We start from the raw sequence: 24,842 nt of genomic DNA on the forward strand, positions 1-24,842 counted from the left end.
GCGTGCAACACATAAGCAAGAGGGCATGCCATACGCCCATGGAACAAGCTCCCCAAGACCAAAAGAAAAGCTGACGTGCCACGCTGGACCAACTCTCTAGAGGATCAAATTCAAGACATTTCAAGGCACAAAGTGGGCGTGCAACACGCCAAGGAGAGGGCGTGCCACACGCCCAAAAGATGTCTCCAAATGAAGCTTAAAGTTGGCGTGCAACATGCCAAGAAGGTGGCGTGCCACACGCCCAGGGTGGACATCTAGGATTGCACAATTTCATGGCGTGCCACATGCCAAACAACAAGGGCGTGTCATTTCTACATGCCTTTGAAGTCTCATCCACTATTAAAAGTTGGCGTGTAACACACCAAGGTTGGGCGTGCCACACGCCCAAAATGATTATTCCTAAGACATGAAGGAAGATTGGCGTGAAACACGTCTAGAGGTGGGCATGCCACATGCCCAAAGTGGAGACTCCTAGGGATTTGAAAAGATTGGGCGTGCAACACGCCAGTAAGTGGGCGTGCCACATGCCCATGGCTCATGAACCACAAACTTCAAGTTATCACTCAAGCCCACATTTGAATTGTTGAAGGATTGGATCATTAAGCTTTGGACATGAATCACATTGAGAATAGAAGATTAATTGTGGAAGATTTGATTTGATTTCATTAGATTTTAATTTGAATTTGAATTTTAGGTTTTGTTTTAGGTTAAGGATAAAATGCTCTTGAAAACTTGGACAGAGAAAACTTGGGATCTTCTGACCGTTTTTCATACTTTGTTTTTTATTTTGAAGTTGAGCATCCTTGGTTAAAGTTAAGAGCTCTATTGATTCTAATGGACTAATGTTATAGCTTTTCTACTTTTGATTAATGCATTTATGTTTTCTCAAGAAAGAGTTTTCATTCTTCATCATAAGGGTTTGAATCTATTGAGAAATAGTTCTAATCTTAACTGAATTCTAAATATCATCTTGAAAAACTTGGTTTTTAGAATTAAGCTTGAAAACTCCTCACAATTCTTTAAGTTTTGAAACTAGACTTGATAAGTGATATCTAATCAACTAGGATAAATTCTTATGAATTGTGTGGCTTCTAAAATCAGTGAACGCACTTCACCTCTTTTCATAATCAATTAATCAAGGAATTGGTGGCTTATTAAGTTAAAAGAAATTGGATTATCAAGGGATTGAGATTTGATTACTAATGATTTGCCATAGATACATGTTGCATGATTAAAGTAGAGAGTGAAAAGCATTATTCCGGAAGTTCAACATCTCTGAAACTTTAACTCTTTCGATCATATTACTTTCTCAACAATTACTACTTGCTGGTATTTAATTCACTATTTTATGTTAAAGATTTATAAAATCCTTAATTTTGATTGTCTACTAGATTAATCAATTGGTTACTGTTGCTTTGTCTGTTAATCCTCGTGGGAACGATAACCCACTCTCGTAGTATTATTTGATATGATTCGATGCACTTGTCGATAGCTTGTGATTTTATAAAATCCTCATCACCAGCCACCTTCCCAAAATGTTCTTAAGGTCAACTGTGATGTTAGTGTCCTTTCGGACTCTTGTTGCGGACTTTGGATGCATTATCCGTGATTATTATAGCACCTAGGTACTAGGTAGTTCGAGATATCTGCCATTTGATTTAGTTTTTAGGAATGAGCTATTGGCAATTTGGAATGGTCTTATAATTGTGTAGGAAGTTGATTGTGATTTCCTTATTTGTGAAATTGATTTTATAAAGATGTATTTTTTGCTGAACAGTTTTAACACTTATGTTGCAAGAGATAATATGAATATTATCGAGAAGATTATGGAGTTGTTAAGTAAAAATTAGGTGTTATTCACTTGAGTTAGAAGAAAAGTTAATATTGCTGCTGATTGTCTAACTAAGATAGGGAATAAAAGTGTTTATTTTCAATCGATGTAGATTCAGCTAAGTGATGATCTCAAACAGATTTTGTAAAAAATTCTGCTGTATAACTTTTCGGTGTTGTATTCCTGCTTATTTTAGTTTCTATTACAAATACAAAAAATCAGATAAAAATATCCAATCAATAAATTTATATTGATTCAATTAAAAAATACATTAAATTCTCAAATTACCCTAACGACTGTCATCTTCAACCTTAAAATCCTAACTATTCTGAACAGCATCCAAAAAATCAAAATCCATCCCTCAACATAGAGATCCAAATCAATCACTAATGATAAAAAAAAAGGAACAAAAAAGATTTTGATCTAAATCGGTCTTGTTTTGACTCTGGTGCATGAATAAAAGAGTTTTTAATTTCTTTTTCATCTTAATTTGTATTATTGTGTTTGTTTTCTTTAATTCAATTCAATTTTATTATTTCTTCTATTCTAAAACTATATTACTAATTGGAACTCACGAGGGGTGGCAAAGCGGACTGACCCGTCCCACCCCGCCAAGGCCCGCCCCATAAATGGGGTGGACTGGCCCATTCTGCCAACTAAAATGGGTTTAAAATGCTAGCTCGCTCCGCTTTATGGCGGATTGGCGGGTTGACGGGCTAGTCCGCTTGACTCTTTTTTGTTTTTTTTTGGAAAATAAAATTCATTAAAATTAGCCAAAAAATAATAATTAAAAAATCAAATACAAATAAAAAATAGTCAAATTATAATATAATCTTTTACTATTTTTTTTTTAATTTTTAAATTCAATAAAATTGTTCAAAATAATATTTGTCAATAGAATCATCTTTATTTTAAAAAATAAATCACATAATTTGAGCATATATACGAAATTGTAAAATAAAATAAATAAAGTTAATAACTAAAAGAAGAATAAAAAATAAAAAATAAAAAAAGGTATTTAAAAATTCTATAATTATTAATTTTATAATAGTAATCACTCTTTTATTTAATAAAATAAAAATAAAAATAAAAATCTTCGGCTCGGCAGACCGGCCCGTTCTGTCCCGCCAAAACCCGCCAATTTGACGGTGCGGATTTGGCAAATTTTTTAAATTTGGCGGGCTCCAAATCTTAATCCGACCCGCCTTTTTTAACGGGTTTAGCGAATCGACCCGGCAGATTCGACCTGTTTTGCCACCTCTACTCACGAGTAATTGAAATACCCTAGCTTTGCCGAGTGAATGTTTTCTTTTTTCTTTTTCAAATTTGACCATACAATAAACCCTTATTTTTTGTGTATGTTATACACATATAAACCCTTCTTGTGATATTGGATAGAATTGGAATCGGAATCAAAATGAAAATGTAATTTGCTTCCAAAGACAGAAAAAAGAAGAGAGATCAGAGTCGTCGACGTCAAACTCTTTCTATTATGTTTAATAATATATTTTTAACAAAATTGACTAATATAATGTTTTTAATCTTTTTAACAAAAAATCTGATTATTTTCATGTAATATAAAATAATTTATTTTATGATTAAAAATAATACTGTATAATAATTAATATAAATAATAAAAAATATTTTTATATATATTTATATACTTTATATTTATTTATTTTAAAACAAAATATTACATTTATTATTTTTAAAATATTATATATTAAAATATATTTATATAGATGTACTAATTATTATATATTAATATGCATTATTTATATTTATTATTTTTAAAATATTATATATTAATATTTTATATTTTTATATAATAAAATCTAATAATTCATGAAAAATAACGAATTTAATATGCATAAAAGTGGGGAGATCATTTTACAGTTTAGACACGTCTCCATGAATTTGATCCATTTAAACCGCCTAATCCTAATTTCAATCTAGGGGTGTACACGGTCTGGTCCGATTCGAAGACTCGGTCTGGGTCGAAGGATTTTGGACGACGAAGACCTGGACCTAAAGTGACCCGAAGAGAAAAAATAAAATTTGAAAAGGGAGTGAAATCGGGACCAGACTATAGCTCGGATCACCTGAACTCGATCCGGTGGCCTAGTCATTATACACAATTACAGATTTTAAATTAGGGACTAGGGCAACAACGCATTTTCTCCATTCTCCATTCACTGCCTCCTTCAGCGGCTCAGCTATTCAGCCTCACTCCCCCACCCCCACTCCCCACGGCACATGCTGATCCGGTGACCCCTGACCTCGTCTTCTCTTCCCACGGCCCACTCTTAATCTCTCAGCATGCAGTTACGTAAGAGGCACTCCCAGCAAGCACTCACCACGTAGTCACCTCCTCCTCCCGTTCTGGTCTTTTTAGCCCTCTGTGTCTCACCCCAGTCACCGATAAAACTCCTCGTTTAACTGACGACGGTGAAGACCTACGGTGCTGTCCTATTTCTCAGTGATGTGACGCTTTTGTGCTTGGTCTGGTCGTCTTCTTCTCTATTACTATCCCGCCATTTCTTTGATCTGCTAGTCCCGCTCCTTCTGCTCCGCTCTCTTCTTCGGTCTTCTCTTTAGGCAAGTAATTAATTTTATTATTTAATTAATATTCTCATTAGAAATTAGGAATTTTGATTATCAGAATTTGTGAATTTAGGGATGTGAGTGTTGATTTTTATTATTAGAACTCTGATTAAGTGTGGATGTTAATGTGTATTTACTGATTTGTTTAGCTGATTTTTGTTTTGAATTGTTTTTTATTATTGATGTGTTTATTGATTACTTGTTTTGTTTTTTTCTGATTTTTTACTAATTTCTAAATTATTACTTGTGTTTATTTCAAGTAATAATCTTTTATATGAAAAAGGAGTAATTTTATATGTTTTGTAAGTTTCACTCATGTATTCACATCACAAGAAATAAGTTGACAATATTATTAATGGCTATTGATGGATAATGGCTATTTTTATGTGAAATTTAAGTATTTTAAATCTTAATATTTTGTGTTATTAGTAATTATAAGACTATAAGTTAATATTTTATGTTTAGAATACATAAGACTTTAGACTAATGCATAACATTGTGTTATTCACTTATTTGTATTGACTTAAATATTTAGTATTATTAGACAATATTCTTATTAATTGTGGTTATGTTTTAATTTTAGAAAAGAGTCAGTTTTTGTAATATTTTTTAAGTAAATTTTACTATATCCAATAATAATTGATCTTAAAAATTTGAATATTTTTACATACTAACTTACAAAAAGTATCAAAGTAATATAATAATAACGGTCTAATTTTTATCTGGTATAATTTTAGCCCAAAAATATGTAAATTTTATCGAATCTAAAAACCAATTCGAATATAACAAATAAACTTGATATATATTTCAAATCTCTAAATTATTTCAAACCCAATTTCATCAGACGCCTAAACACCCCTCTCTAAATCCCAATACCAATCCCAATCTCAACTAGAATATCCAGTTCCATTCCCATGGGCACAAGACAAGGTCTTACTTCCACAAGACGACTCAAAATCCCGCCGCAGTTGTTTTCGTTTGCCACCTTCTACAAACAGCCCAATGCACCCAAAACACCTCACATCCAAACACCACTATATTCCACAACTGGGCCCCACTTAAACTCAATCACTTACTATTAAAATCACTAATTAAAAAGTTCAAAATCGTGGTCCCACTTTAGCCAAAAGACTATTCACCATTTCACCAATCAACGCTCAACATCTTCCCCAAAAAATCAAAATTATCATCCAACGAACCAAATTAATCAAACTTCCACACACGCACACCCAGTAATATACACACTCTCTCTCTCTTAATAAATATCTAAATCTAAAATAATATATTTTTCATCCTTATCCATAAAAGAAAAAGCTCCCACAGAATATCACAGTATTATTTAACGGTGCCTATGCTTTTTCCTGCATCGATCAATCTCCTTTGAAGAAGAAGAAGAAGAACGTTATCCAAACCCAGATTTTTTTTATTAAATCAATCCGAAACGTTACAAGGAAGGATGAAATCAGCACTGATTCGAACCAGTTCTACGCCCCTGCTTCTCGACGCAAGAGATGTTCATCGTCACAACAGAACTCATTCGACAGTGAGATTTGGTTCCACGATCTGTTGTTCATCGAAGAAGAACGAGTCTAACATCCCAAAGCTTGAACCTTTTAGCCGAACCAAGTTTGAGAGGGCCGTCAAAGACCCTCCTCTGATCCAAAAATCTGAGAAAGACCTCGCTGGTACGTACCAACATCTTTCTCTTCTCTTTCTTCAACCTTTCGTTCGTTTCCAAATCCTTCATGTTTTGTGATGTGCAGATTATTGCTCAACGCTTGAAGGTGACGAATCCTATAGTTGCTGGCAAGCGTATTTTGAGCTCAAAGATCTTGAGGTTTGTTCTTATTTCTGCAACTTCTGCCATTATCCTCTATTTGTTTGACTTAGCTCCTTTTATTTCTTTTTTATTCTTTTTTTAATCTTTTAATGTTGATCAATTTTATATACGAAGTTTAGAAGTAAGGTATATAAGGTTTTTTTTTTTCCCTGAGAAAAGGCTATAGTTTTCTTCAGGAAGTCCAAATTTATGTGGTATGAAACATGACCAAAATAAATAAGAGAAAACAAAAGACAGCTTTGGTTTAAACTTTGCCAATGAAACAAAAGCTATAAAATTTGTGTGGAGAAGAGATTTGAACCCACGCCCTTTCGGACCAGAACCTTAATCTGGCGCCTTAGACCAACTCGGCCATCTCCACTTTGCTATTACTGTACATCAAATCTCAGATGATAACTGTTTGTTTTTAGGTGGCATGTGTTTTGTCAGTGAATCTTTTTGAAATACAAGCCATATTAGGTCATTATGAAGTCTTCTTGATACTTGATTTGAGTTTCATTGTCCCATCTTGTGCTTTTATAATTAAAAAAAAATGTACATATGATATTCATAAGGGGAGATGCATAGTAGAACTAACTAACTAATGTAACACTATTTTTTTTTTAACAGAAAGAGTCACCAAAGGAAGACATAGAGAGGTTGATTCTCCAAACCGGTGGCGTAAAATCCTTAATAGGATGTTTGCATGGCATTGCAATAATGCACAATCTGAAGAAGAACGGTGTCAATTGGGCCAAGAATGTGAAATCTGAGGAGGAAGATAGACACTGTCCTATACCAGATGGGTTACCAAAATCAGCTGATGAATTATTGGAAGAGGAGCAAGGTAGAATGCCTGATTCACCATTTACAAGGCTTCTCAGAAGCAAAGGAAAGTTCCCTGCTTGGTATTCTCCTGCACCTGATCATCAAACAGATTGATGATTAATTAGTGATTATTGATTAATGTTTAATACCTAATTAGTGGGCTGGCCTTGGGAGTACCCTCAATGTTAAAGGGTATATAAATTTTGTTGAGATTGTGATAATATAGATTAATAAGGTTTCATTTTAATGTTTTGACAAGGATTGTGTGCAGAGTTTATTGTTGAAATATGAAATGTGTTATGTATAAAGAACTGTTAGTTTGGAATTGCATTTACAGCATTCCGCTATTGTTAATATACTATTGGTTCATGTGCCTATATTTTGCTTTTCAATTGCTGCATGGTTAAAAATTTTTCGTCTTTCAGACTTCATTCATTCCTTTTTAGTCCCTAAATCTAGTTTCAAACTTAAAAAGTGTTCAGTGCAAACTTCAAACTATTCATTCTTGTTCACTCTTTTAGTTTTTATATCCATCAACGGGGGCCTTGTTCTTTTTTCTTTTTTGTTTTGGTCGGTGGGGTCCTTGTGTGAATCATATAAAAGACTCGTGTGACTTTACTGATAACTGATAAGTTTGTAGGACTTAATTTAGATTTATTCAGTAAAGTCCTCGAAGGAGAATGAACATTTTGTTAATAAATGACGGCGAGGTTATATGCTTAATTTCAAGTTACATAAATTTCTTGGAGGTTAGAAATTTAAGTTGCACTTAAAAATTGGGAAAATTGACAAGAATAAGAGACATTTTTAGGGATTTTTTAGAACAAATATAAAATTTACGTATTTTGATGTGTTCGATTTAAATAAATACTATTGACAATTGCAGAAAAAATTATTCATACACTAAATATTATTGGTAACCATATAAAAAGAGTTGTTATTAATTAATTACATATTTTAATTATTTTTAAAAGTTAAAAAATTATATCTTTAATGTGTTTGATTTTAGTTTAATTTCTTTTGGGTTTTACAAAATATCATATAAGTATTTGTGAAATCATATAATTTTATTTGAAAAATCATATAATTTTATTTGAAATTCAATGTGAAATTTATCACTCAGATGCTTGTTTTTTTTTTTTTTTTTTTTTTTTTTTTTTTTTTTTTTTACTGTAGAGATAACATCACGTAATAATCTAGTAAGAGAAATAAAAAAGTAAAATGCTCATCAATTAGGAATTGGAGATTTGTTGAAATTTCTTCTGTAGCTTCAAAGTCGATGCCATTATCTCTTCTACACTAGTTAATACATTATCAAAGATGATCATGTTCCTAACCTTCCATAAGGACCAGCTCAAAATCACTATTATCATCCTTTGAGAGGAGCTATTAAGTTGGATACGCAAGACCTCTATTTTCAAGTTTCACTCAACATAGAAATCAAAGTTTACGATATCCCTTCTAACAACCGGTAAGTCTATTTTTGACCAAATCTCCTTTGATTTTTCACAATAGAAGATGCAATAATTGATTGTTTCTAGGAATTATAAGCATCTTTGGTAGGTGGGTTAAATCGATGGGATGCGATGATAAAACTTTTGTAGCACTGAAAGCTTTTCACGGAAGCCCCTCTAGAGAAAAATCTTAATCTTCGTTAGGATTTTCAACTTTCATAGTTCTCGCCATAAATTTCGTTGTCTCATAATTTCTGGCAAAATTCGATGGGAGGATGCGAGAACCATAAGCCACACGATACCCAGTACTCATTTTATACAAACCACTTTTATTAAGGGCCTAATAAATTTTATCTTTTCCATCTCTAATTGTTGTTGCTGGCACACACTGACTAGTACCCTAAGAAAAAATGCTTCTAATTAGAGTTTGATTCCACAGACCATTAGAAAGTATTAAGTCCTTGACCATTAATAGTGGTTGATTTTGCATATTGGAAGTTTTAGATGGAGGGACAACACAAGGATGTGGAGGGACAAGGCAAGAATCGCTGAAGATTTGGATACTGGACTCATCACCAACTCGCCAAACCAGCCCTTTTTCAACAGCCTTATGTCCTTCCAATATGTTACGCCACCCCCACGAAGGTACTGCTCCGATATCTGCATTTATTATAGAACTATATCGAAAATTTTTACTTTTGAGGAGTCTAGATATGAGTGATTGTGTCTGAGAGATAACTTTCCAACATTATTTTGCTAATAGCGCCAAATTTTGAGCCCCTAGGTCCTTAAAAGCTAGTCCACCTTCCAATTTCGGTCTTGTCATAGTATCTCAACTAACCCATACCATTTTTCGCCCTATACTTTTTTGACCCCACTAAAATTGGGAGAGTATATTGTGAATCTCCCTAATTAAAGTGTCAGAAAGACAGAAACATGATAATGAATAAATTGGGATAGTTTCCCCAACAACTTTGATTAAAACATGCCTGCCTGCAGAGGAGAGAAGTTTTCTTTTCCATCCATGAACTTGCTTTCTCACCTTGTCCTTGATTTCTCCAAAGGTGGCTTTTTTTATTTTTGGACTGTAGATGGAAGACCCAAATATTTATTTTGTGCACCAATATGAGAAATTTTCAATTTCTGAGTCAGTAGTAATCGAGCAGAAAGAGGAATATTATTACTAAAGAATTTAGCTGATTTATGCAAATTAACTTTTTGACCACTGAACCCTTGTATGACTGAAGAAAACTGTGAATATTTTTACAATTATTTTCTGACGCTTTGCAAAAAAGGATTGAGTCATCCGCAAACAATAAATGATTAACATTAGGACATCTTTGGTTGATCTGAATACCTTCAATGAGACCGTTTTGCTCTCTTTTGTTTAGCAAAAAGGATAATCCTTCTGCACATAAAAGAAAAAGGTAGGGAGATAGAGGGTCTCCTTGACGGATAGCTCTATTTGGTTTAAAAAAAAAACCAAAAGGTTGACCTTCAACAACGACAGAGTAAGAAACTATAGTTAGCACCTCCTGTATCTAACCAATCCATTAAAGGAAATGCCATTCAACACAATCATAGGCTTTACTCATATCCAATTTAACAGCCATTTCAGTCAATATGCCCTTCTTTTTTGCCTTTAGATAGTGCATACATTCATGAGCGACTAAGACATTGTCTGAAATCAATCTACCCTTAATGAAGGCCCTCTAATTAGGGTTGATCAATGAAGTCATAAATTTTCGTAGCCGATGGACTAGAACTTTAGAAATATCTTATACACAACTGAAAGACTGATGGGTCTAACCTGTGTCATATCCTTTGTATCAGAAATCTTAGGAATGAGACATATTTGTGTATGGTTGAAGCTCTTGAGTAATCTATCACTGACAAAAAAACTGCAGACAGCCTTAAAAACATTCTCCCCTACTAAACTTCAATAGAATTAAAAGAATTTAGCCATAAACCCATCATCGCTAGGAGCATTTTGGGGGTGAACACTAAAGACCGCATGTTTTTCTACATCAAAACTGACCGGTCTAGTTAATTTTCTGTTCATGGTTGCTGAAACTTTGGTTTCAAATTTTTTGAATGAATGTGCCGGATTAGCTTGGTCAATCGATATGAAGATATCCTTGAAGTATGTTTCAGCTACTTGTGCAACGAATATCTTAGAATAAGAATAAGCTGAATTGAATAGAAAATAGTAGTAATTGCATTAAAACTCGAGCTACAACAGAGCTCCACACCCTTAATCTATGGTGTGTAGAAACTCCACCGTTGAAAATACATAAGTGATGGTCCAGGCATGGCCGAATGGCCAGCCCCCTTGAACGTGATCAAAGGATCATAAGGTAATCCAAAAATAATCCAAAGATGAAAATACAATAGAAAAAAAGTCTTATTTATACTAGACTAGCTACTAGGGCTTACATAAGTAAGTAATTGATGCAAAAATCCACTTCTGGGGCCCACTTGGTGTGTACTTGGGTTGAGCTTGAGCTTTACACGTGCAGAGGCTTCTCTTGGAGTCGAACGCCACGTTGTAACGTGTTTTTGGCATTCAACTCTGGTTCGTGACGTATTTCTGGCGTTTGACTCCAGGATGCAACATGGAACTGGCGTTGAGCTCCAGTTTGCGTCGTCTAATCTCGAATAAAGTATGAACTATTATATATTGCTGGAAAGCTCTGGATGTCTACTTTCCAACGCCATTGAGAGCGCGCCATTTGAAGTTTTGTAGCTCAAGAAAATCCATTTCGAGTGCAGGGAGGTCAGAATCCAACAGCATCAGCAGTCCTTTCACAGCCTTTTATCAGAGTTTTGCTCAGGTCCCTCAATTTCAGCCAGAAAATACCTGAAATCACAGAAAAATACACAAACTCATAGTAAAGTCCAGAAATATAAATTTTACATAAAAACTAATAAAAACATCCCTAAAAGTAGCTAGATCCTACTAAAAACTATCTAAAAATAATGCCAAAAAGCGTATAAATTATCCGCTCATCACAACACCAAACTTAAATTGTTGCTTGTCCCCAAGCAACTGAAAATCAATTAGGATAAAAAGAAGAGAATATACTATAAATCCAAAATATCAATGAATATTAGTTCTAATTAGATGAGCGGGACTTTAGCTTTTTGCTTCTGAACAGTTTTGGCATCTCACTTTCTCCTTTGAAGTTTAGAATGATTGGCATCTATAGGAACTCAGAATTTTGGATAGTGTGATTGATTCTCCTAGTTAAGTATGTTGATTCTTGAACACAGCTAGTTTTATGAGTCTTGGCCGTGGCCCTAAGCACTTTGTTTTCTAGTATTACCACCAAATACATAAATGCCACAGACACATAACTGGGTGAACCTTTTCAGATTGTGACTCAGCTTTGCTAAAGTCCCTAGTTAGAGGTGTCCAGAGCTCTTAAGCACACTCTTTTTGCTTTGGATCACGACTTTAACCACTCAATCTCAAGCTTTTCACTTAGACCTGTATGCCACAAGCACATGGTTAGGGACAGCTTAATTTAGTCGTTAGGCCTGGATTTTATTTCCTTGGGCCCTCCTATCCATTGATGCTCAAAGCCTTGGATCCTTTTTACCCTTGCTTTTTAGTTTTAAGGGCTATTGGCTTTTTCTGCTTGCTTTTTTTTCTTTCTGTATATTTTTTTTCGCAAGCTTTTGCTATTCACTGCTTTTTCTTGCTTCAAGAATCAAATTTATGATTTTTTAGATTATCAATAACATTTCTCTTTGTTCATCATTCTTTCAAGAGCCAACAATTTTAACATTCATAAATAACAAGATAAAAAAATGCACTGTTCAAGCATTCATTCAGAAAACAAAAAGTATTGTCACCACATCAATATAATTAAACTAATTTCAAGGATAAATTCGAAACTCATGTACTTCTTGTTCTTTTGAATTAGGAACATTTTTCATTTAAGAGAGGTGAAAGATTCATGGAATTATTCATAGCCTTAAGACATAGTTACTATATACTAATGATCATGAAGTAGAGACATAAAACATAAACAAACATATAGCATAAAAACCGAAAAAGAAAAAACAATAGAGAAATAAGAACAAGAAATGAGTCCACCTTAGTGATGGTGGCGCTTTCTTCTTGAAGAACCAATGATGTCCTTGAGCTCTTCTATGTCTCTTCCTTGCCTTTGTTGCTCCTCCCTTATTGCTCTTTGATCTTCTCTCATTTCATGGAGAATGATGGAGTGCTCTTGATGTTCCACCCTTAATTGATCCATATTGTAACTCAAATCTTCTAGAGAAGTGTTGAGTTGTTCCCAATAGTTGTTGGGAGGAAAGTGCATCCCTTGAGGCATCTTCGGGATTTCTTGGTGATGAGCTTCCTCATGCGTCTCTTGGAATCTATGAGTGGGCTCTCTTGTTTGCTCCATCCTCTTCTTAGTGATGGGCTTATCCTCCTCAACGGGGATGTCTCCTTCTATGATAACTCCAGCTGAGTAACATAGATGGCAAATAAGATGAGGAAAAGCTAGCCTTGCCATGGTGGAGGACTTTTTGGCTATTTTGTAGAATTCAAGGGAGATGACTTCATGAACTACTACTTCCTCTCCATTCATGATGCTATGAATCATGATGGCCTGATCTACAGTAACTTCAGATCGGTTGCTAGTGGGGATGATGGAGCGTTGGATGAACTCCAACCATCCTCTAGCCACAAGCTTGAGGTCCAGTCTTCTTAATTGAACCGACTTGCCTTTGGAGTCTCTTTTCCATTGAGCTCCTTCTACACATATGTCCATAAGGACTTGGTCTTACCTTTGATCAAAGTTGACCCTTCTACTGTAGGGGTGTGCATCTCCTTGCATCATGGGCAAGTTGAATGCCAACCTCATATTTTCCGGACTGAAATCTAAGTATTTCCCCCGAACCATTGTAAGATAATTCTTTGGATTCGGGTTCACACTTTGATCATGGTTCCTAGTGATCCATGCATTGGCATAGAACTCTTGAACTATTAAGATTCCGACTTGTTGAATGGGGTTGGTCAGAACTTCCTAACCTCTTCTTTGGATTTCATGTCGGATCTCCGGATACTTATTTTTCTTAAGTTTGAAAGGGACCTTGGGGATCACCTTCTTCTTGGCTACAACTTCATAAAAGTGGTCTTGATGGGCTTTGGAGATAAATCTCTCCATCTCCCATGACTCGGAGGTGGAAGCTTTTGTCTTCCCTTTCCCTTTTCTAGAGGTTTCTCCGGCCTTAGGTGCCATAGGTGGTTATGGAAAAACAAAAAAGCTCTGCTGTTATCACACCAAACTTAGAATATTGCTCGCCCTCGAGCAAGAGAAGAAAGAATAGATGAAGAAGAAGAAGATCTGAAGGAGAGGAAGAGAGGGTTGTGTTTCGGCCAAGGAGGAGAAGAGAGGGTTGTGTTGTGTGAAAAAGAAGAAGAATGGAGGGGTTTATATAGTGGAGGGAGAGGGGTTAAGGTTCGGCCATATTGGGTGGGTTGGGTGGGAAAAAGGATTTTGAATTTTGAAGGTAGGTGGGGTTTATGGGGAAGAGTGGATGGATGTGAGTGGTGGAGAGGTGATGGGGAAGAGAGATTGAGGTGATTGGTGAAGGGTTTTTTTTTGGGGAAGAGTGTTATTGGATTGTGTGAAGAGGAGAGAAGGTGAGTTGAGGTAGGTGGGGATCCTGTGGGGTCCACAGATCCTGAGATGATCCTGTGGGGTCCACAGATCCTGAGGTGTTAAGGATTATCATCCCTGCACCAATGAGGCATGTAAAACGCCCTCTGCATGCAATCCTGGCATTCAATTCCAGATTGATACTTGTTTCTGGCGTTGGACGCCAGCTTCATGCTTGTTTTGGGCATTCAACGCTAGTCTACAGCATGTTTCTGGCGTTGAACGCCAGCTTTCCTCAGTGTGCAATCCTGGCGTTTAAACGCCAGATTGCTGCATGTTTCTGGCGTTCAACGCCAGATCCATGCTCTGTTCTGGTGTTGAACGCCAGCCAGATGCTCCTTACTGGCGTTTAAACGCCAGTAAGCCCTTCCTCCAGGGTGTGCTGTTTCTTCTACTGTTTTTGATTCTGTTTTTAATTTTAGTATTTATTTTGTGACTCCACATGATCATGACCCTAATAAAACATAAAGAAACAATAAAATAAAAATAAAATTAGATAAATAAAAATTGGGTTGCCTCCCAATAAGCGCTTCTTTAATGTCAATAGCTTGACAATGGGCTCTCATGGAGCCTCACAGGTGATCAGGTCAATGTTGTAGACTCCCAACACCAAACTTAGAGTTTGGATGTGCGATTCAACACCAAACTTGGAGTTTCGCTGTGGCCTCCCAACACCAAACTTAGAGTTTGATTGTGGGGGCTTTGTTTGACTCTGTACTGAGAGAAGCTTTTCATGCTTCCTCTCCATGTATACAGAAGAACACCCTTGGGTCTTAAACACAAGGTAGTCCCCATTCAATTGAAGGACTAATTCTCCTCTGTTAACATCTATTACAACTCCTGTTGTGGCTAGGAAAGGTCTTCCAAGGATGATGCATTCATCCTCCTCCTTCCTAGGGTCTAAGCTTATAAAATCAACAGGGATGTAAAGGTCTTTAACATTCACTAACATGTGGATCCACCTGCAGAATGGTCCAGTGACATCTTAGAGAACTCAGATAGACCATAATAGAATATATCTAGAATAGTCCACTCTGAAAGCATGTCAGAAGGACACCTTTTGGTCATCTGCTTGTATCTTTCCCAAGCTTCATAGAGGGATTCACCATCTTTTTGTTTGAAAGTCTGAACATCCACTCTAAGCTTGCTCAACTTTTGAGGAGGAAAGAACTTAGCCAAGAAGGCCGCGACCAGCTTATCCCATGAGTCCAGGCTATCTTTAGGCTGTGAGTCCAACCATATTCTAGCTCTGTCTCTTACAACAAAAGGAAAAAGCATGAGCCTGTAGACTTCAGGATCTACTCCATTAGTCTTAACAGTCCCATAGATCTGCAAGAACTCAGTTAAAAACTGGTAGGGATCTTCTGATAGAAGTCCATAAAACTTGCAGTTCTGTTGCATTAGAGCAACTAATTGAGGTTTCAGCTCAAAATTGTTTGCTCCAATGGCAGGGATTGAGATGCTTCTTCCATCAAACTTGGAAGTAGATGTGTAATCACCAAGCATCCTTCTTGTATTATTATTTTCGGCTGCCATCTCTTCTTCCTTTTCAAAAATTTCTGTAAGATTGTCTCTGGATTGTTGTAATTTAGCTTCTCTTAGTTTCCTCTTTAGAGTCCTTTCAGGTTCAGGATCTGCTTCAACAAGAATATTCTTGTCCTTGCTCCTGCTCATATGAAAAAAAAAGAGAACAGAAAACAATAATAGGGATCCTCTTTACCACAGTAGAGAGATTCCTTTATATTGGTAGAAGAAAAAGGGAATAGAAGAAGGAAAAGGTAAGAATCCAAACACAACGTTGAAGATAGGTTCAGATTCTTTGAGATGAAGAGAAGTGTTAGTAAATAAATAAATAAATAGAATGAGATGAGAGGGAAAGAATTCGAAAATTAATTTTGAAAAAGGGTTAGTGATTTTCGAAAATTAAAAGAAGAATTAAAATTAAAAATTAAAATTTAAAACAACTAGTTAATTAAAAGAATTTTGAAAAAGAGGGAGGTAATTTTCGAAAATTAGAGAGAGGAAAGTAGTTAGGTGGTTTTGAAAAAGATAAGATATAGTTAATACAAACAAAAAGTCAACTAGTTAGTTGAAGAAGATTTGAAAATCAATTTTGAAAAGATAAGAAGTTGGAAAAGACATTTTAAAATCAAATTTTTAAAAAAGATAAAAAGATATCATTGAAAAAGATTTAATTAAAAAGATATGATGGAAAAAAATATTTTGAAAAGATTTGATTTTTAAAATCAAAATTGATTACTTGACTAACAAGAAACTAAAAGATATGATTCTAGAATTTAAAGATTGAACCTTTCTTAATAAGAAAATAACAAACTTCAAATTTTTGAATCAATCACATTAATTGTTAGTAAAGTTTTTGAAAAACATGAAATAAAGATAAGAAAAAAATTTTAAAATTCAAATTAAAAATTTTTGAAAAAAAGTAAGAAAAAAATGAAAAAGATTTGATTTTTGAAAAAGTTTTGAAAAGATAAGATTTTTAAAATTGAAAATTTGACTTGACTTATAAGAAATAGCTAAGTTTTAAAAAAATTTTGACCAAGTCAACTCAAATTTTCGAAATTTTGAGAGAAATAAGGAAAATATATATTTTTTTATTTTTGAATTTTTAATGATGAGAGGGGAAAACATAAAAATGACCCAAAACATGAAAATTTTTGGATCAAAACCAATGATGCATGCAAGAACACTATGAATATCAAGATGAACACCAAGAACACTTTAAAGATCATGATGAACATCAAGAACATATTTTTGAAAAATTTTTGATGCAAAGAAAACATGCAAGATACCAAACTTAGAAATCTTTAATGCTTAGACACTGTGAATGCAAAAATGCATATGAAAAACAACAAAAGACACAAAATAAGAAAATATCAAGATCAAACAAGAAGACTTAGTAAGAACAACTTGAAGATCATGAAAAACATCATGCATGATTTTTCGAAAAATGCATAATTTTTAAAAACATGTAATTGACACTAAACTTAAAAATTGACACTAGACTCAAACAAGAAACATTGAAATATTTTTGATTTTTTTCGATTTTATAATTTTTTTTGGATTTTATTTTATAATTTTCGAAAACATATTTTGGAAAAAGGAAGTAATGAATCCAAAGTCCTCAATCAGAATTCCAGGAATCATGTAATGTTAGTCTAAAACTCTGGTCCAAGAATTAGACATGGCTTTACAGCCAACCAGGCTTCAACATGTTACATGAAACTCTAGAATTCATTCTTAAAAACTCTGAAAATTTTTTAAAACAGGTGATAAATTTTTGAAAGATTTTTGAAAATTTTTTGAAAATAAAACAAAAAGAAAATTACTTAATCTGAGCAACAAGATGAACCGTCAGTTGTCCAAACTCAAACAATCCCCGGCAACGGCGCCAAAAACTTGGTGCACGAAATTGTGATCTTTAATAATGGCATTCAACTTGGTATGCGCATCTACTAACTCAGCACTTTCTTCACAAATTCGCACAACTAACCAGCAAGTGCACTGGATCATCCAAGTAATAAACCTTACGTGAGTAAGGGTCGATCCCACGGAGATTGTTGGTATGAAGCAAGCTATGGTCATCTTGTAAATCTCAGTTTGGCGGATTTAAATGATTATATTGGTTTTCGAAAATAATAATAATAAAACATAAAATAAAGATAAAGATACTTATGTAGATCATTGGTGGAAATTTCAGATAGGCGTATGAAGATGCTGTGCTCTTTCTGAATCTTTGCTTTCCTACTGCCTTCATCCAATCATTCTTACTCCTTTCCATGGCAAGCTGTATGTAGGGCATCACTGTTGTCAATGGCTACATCCCATCCTCTCAGTGAAAATGGTCCAAATGTTTTGTCACAGGATGGCTAATCATCTGTCGGTTCTCGATCATGTCGGAATAGAATCCATTGATTCTTTTGCGTTTGTCATCATGCCCAACAATCGCAAGTTTGAAGCTCGTCACAGTCATTCAATCCCTGAATCCTACTCGGAATACCACAGACAAGGTTTAGACTTTCTGGATTCTCATGAATGCCGCCATCAATTCTAGCTTATACCACGAAGATTTTGATTAAGGAATCTAAGAGATATGCGTTCGGTCTAAAGTAGAACGAAAATGGTTGTCAGTCACGCGTTCATAGGTGAGAATGATGATGAGTGTCACGGATTATCACATTCATCATGTTGAAGTGCAACGAATATCTTAGAATAAGAATAAGCTGAATTGAATAGAAAATAGTAGTAATTGCATTAAAACTTGAGGTACAGCAGAGCTCCACACCCTTAATCTATGGTGTGTAGAAACTCCACCGTTGAAAATACATAAGTGATGGTCCAGACATCGCCGAATGGCCAGCCCCTTAAATGTGATCAAAGGATCATAAGGTAATCCAAAAATAATCCAAAGATGAAAATACAATAGAAAGAAGTCTTATTTATACTAGACTAGCTACTACGGTTTATAGAAGTAAGTAATTGATGCAAAAATCTACTTCCGGGGCCCACTTGGTGTGTACTTGGGCTGAGCTTGAGCTTTTCACGTGCAGAGGCTTCTCTTGGAGTTGAATGCCATGTTGTAACGTATTTTTGGCGTTCAACTCTGGTTCGTGACGTGTTTCTAGCGTTTGACTCCAAAATGCAACATGGAACTGGCGTTGAGCATCAGTTTGCGTCATCTAATCTCAAATAAAGTATGAACTATTATATATTGCTAGAAAGCTCTAAATGTCTAATTTCCAATGCCATTGAGAGCGCGTCATTTGGAGTTCTGTAGCTCCAGAAAATTCATTTCGAGTGTAGAGAGGTCAGAATCCAACAGCATCAGTAGTCCTTTGACAGCCTTTTATCAGAGTTTTGCTCAGGTCCCCCAGTTTCAGCCAGAAAATACCTAAAATTACAGAAAAATACACAAACTCATAGTAAAGTCCAGAAATATGAATTTTACATAAAAACTAATAAAAACATCCCTAAAAATAGCTAGATCCTACTAAAAACTATCTAAAAACAATGCCAAAAAGCGTATAAATTATCCGCTCATCAGAAACGTTGTACAAAAGAGGAAAGTTCTGTGTATTGGGTAGACCAAATCCCATCTAAACTATCTAAATGTACCCCAATCAGCCCCTAAGAACAGTTCAAAGAAGGATCAGTTACCTTGACAGTTATGAAAAACTCTTTTTCATCAAGAATCTTAACCAATGTGCTCTTCTTCGATGCTAAAGCCAATCCACCAGTTGTACCTTATCAGACTAATAATCATCCAATTCGTAGAATGACAAGATCTCAACTTATTTTCTACCAGATGAAATTGATTTTTGTTTCACATATAAACACAATCTCGAAGGAGTGAGATTGGCACATCTCTTTGAGGTTATAGACGGTCAGGGTCACTTCAAAATCTAACAGTTTCATGAAAGAACTCTCACGACGAATTAAAGAAAAAGAATAAAGAAAGGAATTGACAAAAGTTAAATATTGACCTAGATGACACAGAAATTCTGTTCTAGGAAAAACCTAGAAGAACAATTTAAAAGAGTTCGTACTCTTGATACTCCACCCTTATATTCTAAATGCTTGGTTTTATTTGAATGTAATTGTACATAACAAAATTATGATATTTATTAAATAGGTTTAATAAATATACAAGTTGTAATATTTTACTAATATTTTTTTAAAATGATATGATATTTTTTTATTGATATCGGTATCATTTGAAAAATTTTATATAATACAAATTTTAATTTCATATCACTGTAAAATCAAAAGTGATACAAAAAATTATTTGATTAAAATTGCTCTAATTTTATGCATCATAAAGTGTTAAATGCATGTTAAATAAGAGAAAGCGTCCAACCTAATCTTAAATTTTTAGCATTTTTATTTATATTCAATTTTAACTTTTTAAATTGAACGCATCATTTCTATGTTCCATTATAATTTTTCAATTGAATAAAATTCTTATTTTTCTTTCTGTGGCATTTAAGTTGATTTTTATCCTATAAATTATTTCAGTCACCTATCCACGCATAAAAATATTTTATAGGTAAATTCTTATAGTATTCTCTCTTTCAATGTTGCTATTAGAATTTTCTGTCAATTATGATCAGTTTTTTAAAATATTTATTTTTAGATTTTTTTCTTCGTCTTTACTCTTTTAATTAAACTATTGTAAATTTTTTTGCATGATTTTCCAATTCATTTCATAATTTATTTGACAAATACACACTCATTTCATGTGTATTTTTTCATAAACTTCTCCTGTTTCACTTGATTTTTATTTGACTTTGATACAGGTTTTTATCAAATTTTTATCAATGATCTCATTTCAAATTGTAGATACAACTTTTTTTTAAAGAAGTGAGCTTACTTCGAGACTTATCGACTTTAATATCAAAATAAATTTTGCAAGTAATAAAAAAAAAAACTAAAAGTCTTTTATTGATGATAATAAAATGTACAAACAAATATTAACATGAACAAAAGTTAAAGTAAAATTTAACAGACTTAAGAGTGAACTAGGAATCGAAAAGAAGAAAAGAAAATTGCTTAAACAAGTAAAATGAAGAACAAGGCTGAAAGTTAAATCAAAGAACTGAAATAGAAAGAAAATGCTTAAATAAAATGATGGGTTAAATACGAAATAAGGTGTGTAATAAAAATTTTAAATGATTTTAGTTTTTGGAATATGAGGGGTTTAGAGAATGTTGGAAAGTGAAAAATGGTAAAAAAAAATTTAAGCGTAAAAATAATGTGAATATGTTAGGATTGATAGAGACAAAGAAGGAGGTAATTTCTAAGTTTGATATAGTGCAATTTGTGGTAATGATGCGGTGAATTTCGAATTTGTGGGATCGGAAGGTACTTCTGGAGGTTTATTAATAATGTGGGATGTTATGATGTTTAGGTTGAGTAATTGTTACAAAGGGGAGAGATGGTTGTGTATAGAAGGGGAATTGACAAACAATAATTTTTATTTGTACTGTTTGCTTGGTGTATGGTGCGCATACAAGGGAAGAGAAGCTTGCTGTGTGGGAAGAGTTGAATTTTTTATCGGAAATATGTCAGGTTCCTCTTTGCTACATGGGTGTCTTCAGTGAGGTTGTGCATTTCGAAGAAAGAAAAGGCGCTAGTGTGATAGCAACATTATCAAACTGGTGGATATAAAGCTGAAAGACAGTAAGTTTATATGGTTCAGGGGGTCAATCGTGCAGTCAAAATAGTCAAATTAATAGAATATTGGTGAGTTTAATTTTATTGTTATCATTTTGAGCACTTGATTGAAAAGGAATGACAGAATTTTCAGAAATCAAGAATCAGGTATTGCAGGAGTATTTAATAGGTGGATTAAGAATTACAAAGAGTGGAGTGATATTTGATCTTTTGGATTATTGATGGCTTTTGTCGAAGATGATTAGGAATTAGTTTATTTTATTTGTTTAATACTTTTCTTTTGAGATGTTGATGCTCCACCTTATTGTGTTGAGCTTTTTATTTAAAAAAATACGATTTTGGTCTCTAAGGTATATGTCGAAATTTTTTTGTTCGCAACTTTTTTTACATACAAAATCGTCCCTAAGGTTCAACTTGGTTTTAAAATTGTCATTCGAACCAAAATACTCTTCTTCTTTTTCACAGCATCAGCAACAACAATTGAATCAAAAGCAAAAACAGAAGAAATAGAAGCAGAAATAGAAGTGAAAAAAACAATTTTTTTAAAATAATAGAATTGGAACGAGGTCGTATCCACCACGCCCGCTCATGGACGTGATTCTCCCTCTGACTTCTCCCTCAACGGCGAGCGGGAAGAAGCGGCGAGGGATTTATGGTGTTAAATAAATTGACTCTAACACTCACATACACTTACACTCCATGATCTTTTGTTACGTCAGTGTAACTGGAATTTTGCAGAGCTCTCCTGTGATTTATGGTGTTAAATAATAAATAGAAGTCCCCTTTCAATCTATTAGTTCTCCTATTTATAAAGCAAGAGTCCTCCTTTTTTTGCTGAGTTTTTCTTGACAGTTATCAACCTTACCCACACTGTTGTCATTACTCGTTCCTTAAGGATAGCTACCCATATTCTTGTCAAACTTGAAATTCAAGTAATATCCCCATGTTCAAGATAATCTCTCAATTATGATCAAGTTAATTTCCAAACACATGTTAATTGCATCCTATTTCTTACTTATTGATTCGAGTATCTGTTTTTGAGTATCTGTTTCACCATTACACTTTTTTCCCCTTCATTTTGATTGCTCTAGTCAATATTTGAGTCAGAACGTCTCATGTGGACACACGTGATTCGTTACCCAATTTTATTTTTTTCCTGTCAAAACTACTCATCATAGTCGAGCTTTAGTTTGTACCAACATCTCCTTTCTAATTCTACTATAGAATTTTTTTTTATCAATTATCATAAGATAAATTTATTGCCAATGAAATCATTAATTAAAATTTTCGTCAAGCATCATTGTGCAAATCATGAGTTTGATTGATATTTTTTCAATGTTTAATTTACGAATTTATTACCGTTTGATTTTTAAATTTATTGGGGTTTGATTTCTACTTTACTTGAGTTTGATAACTAGCATAAAAGTATAAGTTTAATAGTAGATATAATGTATGATTTATAGACATGGTAAGATTTGCCTTTTGAGTTTATTGGGTTTCAATTGAGAGTTTAATTGGGGTTTTATTATTTGAAGTTTTGTTAGTAGATTTTTTAAAATTTGATTTGTGAATTTGTTAAGTGTTTGATGAAAGTTCTGTTGGGTTTGATTAATAATATCAACCATGAGTTTTTATTTTGGTTAGGAACTATGAATTTGATGGTAGGTCTTTTGGAGGTTTTTTTTTGTCAGGACCCCGGCCAATAATCGGACGAAATCCAAAAGAAAACGAAGCTCCATATCAAAACCCGACCTGGCTTCTAAAACTCCTTGAGAAACGTGACTGAGGTGCGATCTTCATCTCATTTGAGAAATGCTATCATAACTGTCTCCACCTGCCATGCCGCCGTCGTCCACATCGTTGCCTGCCTCACTATTCTTGCTCGCAACCTTGCCCGAGCATGTGTCGCTATACTTGTCTACCTCACTACCGTCGCCTGCATCATCTCTGTCGCTTGAAGCCCGAGATCACTCACACTGAAGAAGTCTCTGGTAGTTGATATTGGTCTCCACCAGCTCTTTTGAAATGGTTGTTACGATACCCCTGCATCTTCTTCCATTGTTGCCCCTGTTGAAGCCGTTCTGCCGTCGAGTTTCGATGATGATTCGTGCTTATCTCCCTCCAACCTAAACGAAGCATTTTGCTCCCTCTCTTCCTGCGTCGTCGATGGTTTTCCTCTGGTTTTGGTATCCACCAAAACCCAAGTAGCACTTGTAAAATCCGGTTAATTAACGGCTAATTAACCCATAAATGATAATTTATTCTAGAAAGCCTAAAATGTGATTTTTGTGGCTAAATATGATAGAGAAGATTGAGACGAGAATTTCGGTACCAATTTTATAGAAATCGGACCAAGATTGGACCGAACGGGCCAAACTGGGCCAAACGGACCCAAAGTGGGCCCTTGGCCCAACATAACTAGACCAAAACCCTAGTTTTCAGCATTCTCTCTCCTCACTAAACACACTCACATGCTGAAAATAGAGGCCATGGAGGGAAGAACACTCTCTCAAGTTCTTTCTCTCACTTGATCTTCAAACCTCCATAACTTTTGATCTAGAGCTCCGATTGCCGCTCCGTTTGCAGCCACACGTTCACCGCGGAAAGCTCTACAAAACCCATACAATCAATCTTGAGGTAAGCCACGTGTTGCTGTTCGAAATTCCAGCCCTTATTTTCGAGTTTCATGGGTAAAATGTTGAGATTTTGGGTTCTTTGATGTTATAGGACCCAACTCTCTTGAAGGAGAAGGTTAATCTTGTCTCCTTGGACCTTGGGTGTGGTAATATTCTCAACCCTAGTGTAATTTTGTTGTTCTATGATATTTGGGTATTGAGATGTTGTGTATGGGTATGATGATTGTGGCTTAGGTTGTGTATATGTGAATATTGGAGCTTGATTGGTGATTTTGAAAAGCTTGTAAAGGGTTTGGTGGTGAAAAATCTGTTCTTGGAGGTGTTGAGGCCTTGAGAGCTTGTGGATAAGTGATTTGGAAGTGCTCCGGTTGAGCTTGGGAAATCGGCTAAGGTATGGTTTCGGTTTCCCGTATCTAATATGTAATGTGGTAGGAAATACTTAGGCTAGAGTCCCTAAGATAGGCATTGAATGGTTGATGTTGTTGAATGATTGAGATATATGATGTGGTCATATATGTGATGATGATTATTGATGCCTTGGTGGTATGATGTATGAGAAATATGCATGTTGTGATATATGCATGATGATTGGTTATGGTTGAATTATGGGTTGAACCATGTTGATGGTGAGTATGATATTGATTGTGTACAATGATGATTTATTAGAATTGGTGTTGTTGAGAATTGGCATGAGAAAGAGTATATGACATGTCAATATGTTTGAGTTTGAGCCACTTGGGTGAAGTGGGTTAAAATGATGAGATAGTGATTTTGTAAATTGTGGTAATGTGTCAATGT

The 24,842-nt window shown here is 34.6% G+C and overlaps 1 protein-coding gene and 1 non-coding gene across 2 annotated transcripts; both read left to right on the forward strand.

The window, feature by feature from the left end:
* The first annotated feature begins 5,328 nt into the window (after positions 1-5,328).
* On the forward strand, positions 5,329-7,459 carry LOC112715483 (CCG-binding protein 1). Its single transcript, XM_025767255.2, has 3 exons — positions 5,329-6,120; positions 6,199-6,272; positions 6,885-7,459. The coding sequence occupies exons 1-3, from the start codon at positions 5,892-5,894 to the stop codon at positions 7,194-7,196; spliced, it is 615 nt and encodes a 204-aa protein (XP_025623040.1). The 5' UTR covers positions 5,329-5,891; the 3' UTR covers positions 7,197-7,459.
* A 7,793-nt stretch (positions 7,460-15,252) lies between these two features.
* On the forward strand, positions 15,253-15,360 carry LOC112719149 (small nucleolar RNA R71). Its single transcript, XR_003161463.1, has one exon. It is a non-coding gene; the product is annotated as a small nucleolar RNA R71 (small nucleolar RNA).
* The last annotated feature ends 9,482 nt before the right edge of the window (positions 15,361-24,842 follow it).

Source organism: Arachis hypogaea, chromosome 10 (assembly GCF_003086295.3).
Source record: "Arachis hypogaea cultivar Tifrunner chromosome 10, arahy.Tifrunner.gnm2.J5K5, whole genome shotgun sequence".
NCBI lineage: Eukaryota > Viridiplantae > Streptophyta > Magnoliopsida > Fabales > Fabaceae > Arachis > Arachis hypogaea.

Excerpts from the sequence above, each read along its gene's own strand:
- LOC112715483 (XM_025767255.2), top strand. The coding sequence starts at position 5,892 with ATGAAATCAGCACTGATTCGAACCAGTTCTACGCCCCTGCTTCTCGAC. Across the intron at positions 6,121-6,198 it reads ATCTGAGAAAGACCTCGCTG|ATTATTGCTCAACGCTTGAA; the intron begins GTACGTACCAAC and ends TGTGATGTGCAG. Across the intron at positions 6,273-6,884 it reads TTGAGCTCAAAGATCTTGAG|AAAGAGTCACCAAAGGAAGA; the intron begins GTTTGTTCTTAT and ends TTTTTTTAACAG.